This window comes from Hyperoodon ampullatus (assembly GCF_949752795.1).
Source record: "Hyperoodon ampullatus genome assembly, chromosome: 9".
NCBI lineage: Eukaryota > Metazoa > Chordata > Mammalia > Artiodactyla > Ziphiidae > Hyperoodon > Hyperoodon ampullatus.
Window position 1 is genome coordinate 36,244,717 of NC_136922.1, and position 11,287 is coordinate 36,256,003.

An 11,287-nucleotide genomic window follows, 5' to 3' on the forward strand; every position below is an offset into this window, starting at 1 on the left:
ATGAATGGATAAAGATGTGGCACATATATACAATATTGAGTTATTTGTAATAAGGTGGATGGACCTAGAGTCTATCATACAGAGTAAAGTAAGTCAGAAAGAGAAAACCAAATATCATATGGTAACACATATATGTGGAATCTAAAAAAAAAAATGGTTCTGAAGAACCTAGGGGCAGGACAGGAATAAAGACGCAGAAGTAGAGAATGGACTTGAGGACACAGGAAGGGGGAAGAGCAAGCTGGGACGAAGTGAGAGAGTGGCATTGACACATATACACTTCAAAATGTAAAACAGATAGCTAGTGGGAAGCAGCTGCATGGTACAGGGAGAGCAGCTCCGTCCTTTGTGACCACCTAGAGGGGTGGGATAGGGAGGGTAGGAGGGAGACACAAGAGGGAGGGAATATGGGGATATATGTATACATATAGCTGATTCACTTTGTTATACAGCAGAAACTAACACAACATTGTAAAGCAATTATACTCCAGTAAAGATGTTAAAATATATCTACATATACATATATATATATTCATACATATATATATACACACACTAAGAGATGCCTAAGATTGGATATATTTATTTTTGCCTGTAATTTGTCTTGTTACCTATTGTTTGTCTCTGAGTAGATAAGAAAGATAAAAATAAGTATTATAGAATATGTTAATGTACCTCTGTTGTGTCATTAAAACTAATGATATTTTTAAAGTTTTGAACAAAGCAAAAAATGCAGGTCTTTCTGTTCTATTCTCAGCTCATAAAACAGTGCTTTGTAGGCAGGCATTAAATATTTTTTGGCTAAATGATGAAAGATTGAACATAGTGGAAAATATACATACCTAAATTAGACTCAGTATTTAAATAGAAAATGGACAAATTATTAGGCCTTGCCAAATCCAATTTTCAGCACCATATTGAATCCTATATTCTGTTTGGGTATTTAGGTGCCATAGAATAAGTTTAATTCTTATATATTTGGAAATCAATTATTTAATCTTTTCTTATTCCTTAAATCTCTTTGAAGTTCAAAAAGTAGTACAGTATTAGATTTCCTATGTAGCAGTAAAAATATAATAAGAATTTCTGATTCTACCAAGCTCTGCTTACCAAATCTTTTTTTAAATATCATTGTTTATATAGAAAAATAAACAAAACCATACTAGGTGAAATGGACAAGTTACTATTTTGCTGGGATACCTCACGGAGGAAACATGTTTTGCCAGGTTTTTTCTAAATCTCCTTCTGTAAACAGATGTCATACATACAATACAGAGTATCATGGTAAGACTCTAAGACCAATTAATACCTTATGGGACAAACAATAGAGGCCGCGCGCGCAGAGCGAGCGCCCGCAGCCTCCCCGCCCCTCTCGCGAAGCTCAACCCGATCCCCCCCGGCTTGCCTGCCCGCCATGGCCGACAAGGAAGCAGCCTTTGATGACGCAGTAGAAGAACATGTGATCAATGAAGAATACAAAATATGGAAAAAGAACACTCCTTTTCTTTACGATTTGGTGATGACCCATGCTCTGGAGTGGCCCAGCCTAACTGCACAGTGGCTTCCTGATGTAACCAGACCAGAAGGGAAAGATTTCAGTATTCATCGACTTGTCCTGGGGACACACACGTCAGATGAACAAAACCACCTTGTGATAGCCAGTGTGCAGCTCCCTAACGATGATGCTCAGTTTGATGCTTCACACTACGACAGTGAAAAAGGAGAATTTGGAGGTTTTGGCTCAGTTAGTGGAAAAATTGAAATAGAAATCAAGATCAACCATGAAGGAGAAGTAAACAGGGCACGGTATATGCCCCAGAACCCTTGCATCATTGCCACAAAGACTCCATCCAGTGATGTTCTTGTTTTTGACTATACGAAACATCCTTCTAAACCAGACCCTTCTGGAGAGTGCAACCCAGACTTGCGTCTCCGTGGACATCAGAAGGAAGGCTACGGGCTTTCTTGGAACCCAAATCTCAGTGGGCACTTACTTAGTGCTTCAGATGACCATACTATCTGCCTATGGGACATCAGTGCTGTTCCAAAGGAAGGAAAAGTTGTGGATGCGAAGACCATCTTTACAGGGCATACAGCAGTAGTAGAAGACGTCTCCTGGCATCTGCTCCATGAGTCTCTGTTTGGGTCAGTTGCTGATGATCAGAAACTTATGATCTGGGATACTCGTTCAAACAATACTTCCAAACCAAGCCACTCGGTTGATGCTCACACTGCTGAAGTGAACTGCCTTTCTTTCAATCCTTATAGTGAGTTCATTCTTGCCACAGGATCAGCTGACAAGACTGTTGCCTTGTGGGATCTGAGAAATCTGAAACTTAAGTTGCATTCCTTTGAATCACATAAGGATGAAATATTCCAGGTTCAGTGGTCACCTCACAATGAGTCTATTTTGGCTTCCAGTGGTACTGATCGCAGGCTGAATGTCTGGGATTTAAGTAAAATTGGAGAGGAACAGTCCCCAGAAGATGCAGAAGATGGGCCACCAGAGTTGTTGTTTATTCATGGTGGTCACACTGCCAAGATATCTGATTTCTCCTGGAATCCCAATGAACCTTGGGTGATTTGTTCTGTATCAGAAGACAATATCATGCAAGTTTGGCAAATGGCAGAGAACATTTATAATGATGAAGACCCTGAAGGAAGCGTGGATCCAGAAGGACAAGGATCCTAGAGAATGTCTGCACTTGTGATTTTAGACTCCCCTTTTCTTCCTCTCAGCCCTGAGATTGATTTAACACTGGTTTTGAGACACAGACTTTGGTTACCCCTCTATAAGTTCTATCAACAATGTTATTAGTCCAAACAGAAGGTGTTTTCTAAATATTAACTGGGGGCTTCTTGATTCAGCAAAGCCACAGACTTATATTTAAATTTTCTTCAGGAATTTTCTAGTAACAGAGGTCTAAAGTAGCCACAAAAAGGGGAATATTGTGTGTGGTTATTTTTCTTCTTATGCTATATCCCCAAGTTTTTCTGACTCATTTAAGTAAATGCTAGAGTGAGTAAGAAATAGAGCCAAGTGAGGTAGGTGTCTGAGCCATGAAGTATAAATACTACAAGATGTCGTTTTTATTCAGGAAATAGGGGAGATTCAAGTCATATAAATTCCTGCTCTAAAATCTTCACACCAAACTTGCCAGGATACACATTTTCTTACATAGACCAGTCTCCTCTCAGTTTCTTCAGTTAGGTCAAAACAATGTGTTCCTCTTTCCCCATATATTTTTGCTTGTTAGTGTATTTCTTGAGCTGTTTTCATATTATTTCTTTCCTTTCTGTGAAATGGTTTTTAAAAAAAAAAAAAAACTTGGGACCACCAAGTTGTAAAGATGTATGTTTTTACCTGACAGTTATACCACAGGTAGACTGTCCAGTTAAATTGAGAAGAGCGAATCAATAGCTTGTATTTGTTTTTAAAATTAAATTAATCCTGGATAAGAGTTGCTTTTTTTTTTTTTTTTTTTAAAGGAGTTAGTCCTTGACCACTAGTTTGATACCATCTCTATTTTGGGTGACCTGTTTCACCAGCAGGCCTGTTACTCTCCATGACTAACTGTGTAAGTGCTTATAATGGAATAAATTGCTTTTCTACATAAAAAAAAAAAAAAACCTTATGGGACAATTATATTCTCATAAAAGAAGGATTAGTGCATCTTTTTTCTGTCTTCTGGTTTATAAATTGTCTATTCATAAGATAGGTATAATCATTCTCCTCAAAACTTATATATGAGAAATATCACACTGTGTTTTAATTTACATACTTTGACTTAAATCACCATTTCCAAAGTTTCTAATAAAAGTCATTATGATGGAGGCCCAGGGAGACATTTTTGTTTTGCCCAAGAATTGTTGTATAAGAGTTCAAGAGATCATAAACAATTCAGAAAGTTGAAAAATGATTTTGTCCTTGATTTATTGTGGTCCACCCTGAAAAGGTCATTATCCAAATCAACCCCTCCCCAACCAACGGTTCCATAAAAGTTAAGTCCAAAGCCGTAAATATTTAATTATATATAATGATTAACTTTTTTCTTTTGCTCCAAGAATGGGACTACCTATAATTCATCCCTGGGAGAACTGACAAAACATTCATTTCCTGTTAAGGAAATATTCATTTCCCATTAACTTTCTTGTAGAACCTTGGTTGGGAAAGGGTGGTCTGAATCCATGTGATCCGTTTTAAGCCTATTCGTTGACTGCTTACAACATGCATTCATCTCCTCTCAACCACTGGGACTTTTTAACATTTCCAAGGCCCCTGTACCAGCAATCACGTGTACCAGTTCCATCAGATCTCTTTCCACCTCCCAGGCCCCTTAATGAGCATGAGGACCAGATTTCATAACCCAGAGAGAAATTACCTCCTTCACTATTCTTGTTTTTTATTTATTTATTTATTTATTTATTTTTGCGGTACGCGGGCCTCTCACTGTTGTGGCCTCTCCCGTTGCGGAGCACAGGCTCCAGACACGCAGGCTCAGCGGCCATGGCTCAGGTGCCCAGCCACTCCGCAGCATGTGGGATCTTCCTGGACCGGGGCATGAACCTGTGTCCCCTGCATAGGCAGGCGGACTCTCAACCACTGCCCCACCAGGGAAGCCCTCCTTCACTATTCTTAATCCTCATAAATCCAGTCTTCCCCAACCTCTCTTCAACCCTTCCAAGAGTTCTCCACTTCTTCTCCCCTATCAAAACAAAGCCTCCTGGCTCTCTATTGGAGCAAAGGAAGTCTTAAGATCAACTTGCTCTTTTGAAAGAGGAAATAGAAATTACCTCTTATTCTTCCTTGAAGAGCCTAAGAAGCAATAGAGCAAGATAATTTCTCAGTTAGTCTGTTTAGACATGAATATCTGAACTGGCTTCATGCTTTTAACTTTCCTCCCTGAGGTGCAGTATTTCTTAAGCTTCACGACCTTCTTCAAGTCATGGCACATAGAGGAAATCATGGGAGATATATGGCCCGTTGGAGAAAGATGGAGAGAATTTGGGGACATCTCTATGGGATTTTATTTTTAAAAAATCATTTCATTTCCTTTATACAGCATAATTTTGATTGAAAACCATTTAAAGTATTAGGGAAAATATTACATTTTGAATTTGTGTAAAATTTCTAGATATACTCTAACAAAAATTTTATGGAAAATAATATTATATCAAGTTTTTTTTCCATGAAATGGACACATAATCCCTGATCAAAATTTTGCTAAAATTCAAATTCTTGACAAGAAAGTTTATTTGGATCAGTAGTTGGTAATAATTTTTTTATTTTGTTTTTATTTTTTATGTACTTCTAATACATTTTTTATTGAAGTATAGTTGACTTACAATATTATATTAGTTTCAGGTGTACAACCTGGTGATTTGCTAGTTTTACAGATTATACTCCATGTAAAGTTATCATAAAATATTGGCTATATTCCCTATGCTATACATTACATCCCTGTATCTTATATATTGAAAAGATATATGCACCCCAATGTTTATAGCAGCATTATTTACAGTAGCCAAGATATGGAAGCAACCTAAGTGTTCATTGGTAGATGAATGGTTAAAGAAGATGTGATATATATATGCAATGCAATATTAGCCATAAAAAAAAGAATGAAATTTTGCCATTTGCAACAGCATGGATGGAACTAGAGGGTATTATGCTTATTGAAATACGTCAGACAGTCAAAGACAAATACTGTGTTTTCACTTATGTGTGAAATCCAAAAACTACAACAAATTAATATAACAAAACAGAAACAGACTCACAGATACAGAGGACATACTAGCAGTTACCAGAGGGGAAAAAAGTAGGGGAAGGGAATTAAGAGGTACAAGCTACTAGATATAAAATAAAGCAGATAATAATTTTAAATCATTAGTATAAATCATCATAAATGATAACATTTGAAATGTAAAAATTCTAGCAGCAATTTTTTTCCTGTAATTTACAAATGTACTTTTGAAATTTTTTATGGTAACGTGAATGCTCTTCAAATTCAAGTAGATTTTTTTATATCGTGTTTCCTAATAAACATCTGTAATTGTAAAACTGTTTGCACCTGGCTTACATAGAACTAAAAGGACAAGAGCCACAAAAGGAATTTTCCAATAAACATGAAGACACTACTACCTAAAGCTGCACCCTTCAGAAGCTTCTCCTTGGCCACCATTCCTTTTCACTGACTCTATCACCTTGTACTACTCCATTGATCCTTAGGTACCTGGAGTAGGGTTCCTCCATGAGCCACTTTATCCAGGGAATATGTTTGCACCTGGCTAATTAAGTAGATGTCCAAAAGATAGAGCACCTCCTTGGCAATGTTCACTATCACATACCATACCAGCAAGTACTAGATGGTACTGAATAGTCTACTGCCTGCAATGATTGCAGATTCACCCAGCACTAAGAAGTATCCAGCAGTGGGTATGGGAAGTGTTGAGGGTAAGGAGGAAGGGTTCCATCCACCCCACACCCCACCCTAGCAAGCACTCTAAAGCCTGAGAAGACAGATATTTCTTGGCACATATGTAATACATTTTACCATGCTGCCAAGTGGTGAAATACCAGTACCAACCTCTGACTTAGGCAGTTTTACAGGATTCACTCTTCCTGATTGTCTCCTTTTTGATTCCTTGGCCTGGTTTCATTTTCTCAGTCCAGCACTATAAAATAAGATTGCAGTTGAATGTTCTACTTTTTAACGAAATTCAGATTTTTCCCTTGTATGATATTATCAAAATGTACATCTCACCACCTCTAACACTACCTTTCTAGTTCAAGCTTTTATTTACAATTGCAATAGACTCCAACTGCTTCCATCCCTACCCATCCCTCAGTGGATTGTATCTGGAGTCAGCAGATTAGGAAATTGATTTTATTAAAATGTAAATCATATCATGTCACTTCTTTTCTCAAAAACCCTCAGTCTATCTGCTTAGAATTAAATACAAAATATTACCACAGTCAAGCAGGCTTAAATAATCTAGTCCCTGGCTACCTCTTCAACTTCATTTCCAACCACTTTCCCCCTAACTCCCTAGGTGTTAGCCATTCTAAAAACACTTAATACTCACTTCTTCCCTTTGTCTGCTATGCTTTTTCTCCAGTTCTTCTTTGAGTTCACATGCTCACTTTATTCAGGTATCTCTGATCATGTGTCACGTACTGGACACTATCTAAACTACCCTTTTATCACTTCATTCCCATAACTTGACTTAATTTACTTCACTATTTGAAATTATGTCATATAATTATTTGTTGACTTGTTTGTTGTTTGAATCCCCCACGGAATGTAAGCTGTTTTAGGGCAGATATTCTATCTTATTTATGGGATATCTTCAGTAGCTAAACTAGTGTCTGGTATATAGTAAGCACTCCATAAATATTAGCCATTATTCATCTTCAATATTATCTCATGAATCAATATTACTTTGTCCTTTTGCCCAGAAAATGTTTCCAGAGTCTGAGTCCATACCTAGAACCCCAAGTCAAGATCTGGTGTGAGGGTGAGGTTAAACTAATTAGAATAATTCAGAATGAAAATTAATTTAATCAAACTTTAAAAACTATTATGTAATATCTCTCTTCCTACCTCAAGGCCCTCATAATAAAGTTTGGTCTACTTTAAATCTTCTTCTGTTATAGACAATGCCATTGTGACTGTCCAGCTAATCAGTAAACCTATAATTTGTAGTTACTGTTGGGTATGTACAGAGTTCTGAACTAAGAATCATTCATAAGTTATCAAGGAAATGTAAAAGCTACTTTTATTACTCAAGTTTTTTCTGATTGAAGATAACAGGAAGTGAAATTAAATAGTAATTTTATTGGTGTCTAAGTGGCCTGAAAATTGAACAGAACTTTCAATCTTTCTTGTTTATTCCCAATAATTGGCATATTTGCTAAGAGAATATAGTGTTGACTGAGTAGAAAGGGTTTCCTTTGAAATCTCAGAAACTTTATGCTTATTCAGCACCTGTGGCATAATGATAAACTACAGTTATGGCCTATCAACCCTTTCATATTATTGGATTTTTCATATTCCCTTATCATTCCTTAAGGGCAGAGGAATATGCTTTTTTTTTCTTTTTTTTTTTTTTTTGCGGTACGTGGGCCTCTCACTGTTGTGGCCCCTCCCATTGAGGAGCACAAGCTCCGGACGCCCAGGCTCAGCGGCCATGGCTCACGGGCCCAGCCGCTCCGCGGCATGTGGGATCTTCCCGGACCAGGGCACGAACCCGTGTCCCCTGCATCGGCAGGCGGACTCTCAACCACTGCGCCACCAGGGAAGCCCGGAATATGCTTTTTTACAGCTTAAAGATTTCTGCTAAAAAAAAGACCTGTTTAAAACTTGTAATTTATTCCCCTGGCTTCTTAAGCTGGCAATATTTAACATAACTTCAATTTCCAAACATTATCATTGTTAACTTTAATTTCTAAATTAAAGTATCATAAAATGATATTCTCTGGAGGTTTTGAGATTCATATGCATTTTCCCACCCATGTTAAGTAACTCCAGACTGCTGTGTTTTTTGGTTCCTGTTTCTTATTGTATGACATTTTCTGATTAAAAATTAATACAAGTTTTTGTTCCCAAATTGAAAAGTACAAAAAGCATAAAGGAGAAAATAATAAACATCTAATAAACATTAGAGTACTAATAAAATGATTGTGTAATTCCTTACAGTGTTCTTTATATTCATACTTTTAAAGAAAACTAGGATTGTTTTGTTTACTTATATGATTTTTAAAGTATAGTTTCAAATCGTATTTATAGCTAGAAAATATATGATTTTAATATAATTTTAACACTATGAATTATTCTATCTTATAAGTTTACAATTCTTTATTTCACTGTTAGACTTTATGTGGAAAATTGAGCTGATTTTAACTTTTTTCCTACAATAATACTGTTGTTAACATTCTTATATGTAAATCCTTTTGATCATCAATGAGTATTTAAAGAGTAAAATGCAAAGGTTATTACTGAGTGAAAGTGTATAAGCGTTTTCAATACTCAATATGTATTGCTAAATATCTTTTTAAAATATTGTACCCATTTATATTTCCACAGTATTTATGAGAATAACCATTTAACTTTACCTCAGTAACAATAATTATTATTTTAAAATAATTTTTTGCCAGTCCAATAGGAGAATTAACAACCAGCTGCACGTTTTGTTCGCTCCTGAGTCTGAATGTTTTTTAACGTGTTAACTAGCCATTTGTAATATTTTGTTTGGGTGTGAAAATTGCCTATGCAAACACTGTGACCTTTAAATCAGGTTGTTTTCTTTTTGTCTGAAATAGTTATTTATATGTGAAGACTAAAACTTTATCATAAATGTTTCACATTTTTTCCAAGTATTTATTTTAATTTTATCTAAATGAATCAGTGAAGGAAGCAAGGAGAGGCAGTCACCATGCTGATCTGATTTTTTGTAATTAAATATAACTAGCTGAAGAAGTTGAAGTGGATAGTCTTGGAAAAATAACATCATTATCTCTCAGTTTTTCATCAGTTCTTTAATCTTTCACATATTTGTTAAACAGGTATTTATTAAGTATTTGTTCAGTAAGTTTACAAGTTAGTGTCAACTCAAAAAGCAGGAAACAAGCACTGACATAGTAAAATATACACCCAAATCTCTAGAATACATAAGATGAGGCACTGACCAGACACGCTAGTTGTAAGATAGCTGAACTGGACAGGTTTCTCTTAAAACCAAAATTGTAATTATAACTACAAATTCCTCATTTGGGGGAAAATAAAAAGATAAAAACTATTAAGTCTTGTGCCTGCCCAGGAACTACTCAGCCATGTATTTTGAGGGAAATACGGAAAGCTAAAAGGGGAGGTATATACATGATAATAAACCTTTGAGTGACAGGAATTTGGAAATATAGAGGCAGAAAAAGCAAGAGGCATAACTGAGCAGAGGCTTGTTAAAAATGCCCAAGACAATAAAAATGACATTTTTAGAAATGTTCAGAACAAGAAGAATGAGGCCAGAATAGGCCCACTGCTTGGGGGGAATATGACATACATAATTCTGGAAGGAACAGCTAAAGCATGGGATGACAAAAAGAAGATTCAAAAAGATCTCTACAGGAAAGCATGAAGGGCCAAAGCTAACAAGATGAAATTAGATAGTGATAAAGAAATCAACCTGTCCTTATGTTTAAGAAAAATCAACTGAACAAGTGCAAGATTGGGGAAACAGGACGGTCTACAGGAAAAATACTCTGGGCTTTTCATTGATTGAAAACTCAATATGAATATGTCATTCAGAGTGCAGCCAAAACTGGCCACAATCATTATAGAGCACATTTACAAAAAATACAGAATTACAGAGATAATTATGCTGCAGTACTTGGCCCTTATCAGAACACACCTGTTACACTTTACACAACTATAAATGTTTTTACTTTAGAGAAACAGGAGCAAGTTAAGACTCACTACTATCAATGACCTGGACCATTTTGAATGATCTTTGAGAGACTCAGAAATTTCTCCTGTAAATGTTGAACATGACACAGGGCATGAAAATTGTAAACTATTCGAATGACTGTGATAACGAAAATAGGCTTTACTTGTTCTCTGTTGCTCCAGAAGATAGAACGGAGTGCAGTGGATGGAATTCACAAAAAATCTAGATGTTGGTCTAATATTCAGACTTTTTTTAATGCATTGTGTTCCTAGTCACTGGAAGAGTTGAAGGAGAGGTCAGGAATATGGTAGAAAGGATTTAAATATAGGATGAAATCTAACAAGAGGGATTTTCATGACCCTATCAACCCCACCATTCTATGCTAACCTACTTTTCATATTTGTTAATGTAACCTAATAGCTTTTTCTCATCAGTTAATCTGTTTCTGAAATAATTATATAAATAGTTGCTCAGTTAATAAATGCATAACAAAATGATTATTAAATATCTTAGCACTCATTTTTTAAAGTGTTTAAGAGAGTATCAGAAATCAGAAATAGGTGTGAAAACTGTCTCTTTCTGGCAGCAAAAATTTGAGCAGAACACTGCATTTCACTGAACCTCAGTAGTCAAGCAGCTGGTTCTTTTTACGGTAAAAAGCAAGTCTCAGCAGAAATTATTATCCCTGGTTTATTGATTAGGACAGTTGATGGATAATTTTGTTTATTTCTTCTACATACTTGCTGATTTTTTTCTCTAGTTCTAGCAGTTGGGTATTTAAAATCTCCAAATACCATGGAATTTTCCATTTCTTTTAAATTCTATCAATTTGCCTCATATGTTT

General features: G+C 36.0%; 1 protein-coding gene across 1 annotated transcript; it reads left to right on the forward strand.

Moving 5' to 3' along the window:
• Positions 1 to 1,414: 1,414 nt before the first annotated feature.
• On the forward strand, positions 1,415 to 2,734 carry LOC307058325 (histone-binding protein RBBP4-like; the record flags this gene model as incomplete). The annotated part of the gene is made up of 1 exon (XM_079711800.1): positions 1,415 to 2,734. The coding sequence occupies one exon, from the start codon at positions 1,415 to 1,417 to the stop codon at positions 2,690 to 2,692; it is 1,278 nt and encodes a 425-aa protein (XP_079567926.1). The 3' UTR covers positions 2,693 to 2,734.
• Between the last annotated feature and the right edge of the window lie 8,553 nt (positions 2,735 to 11,287).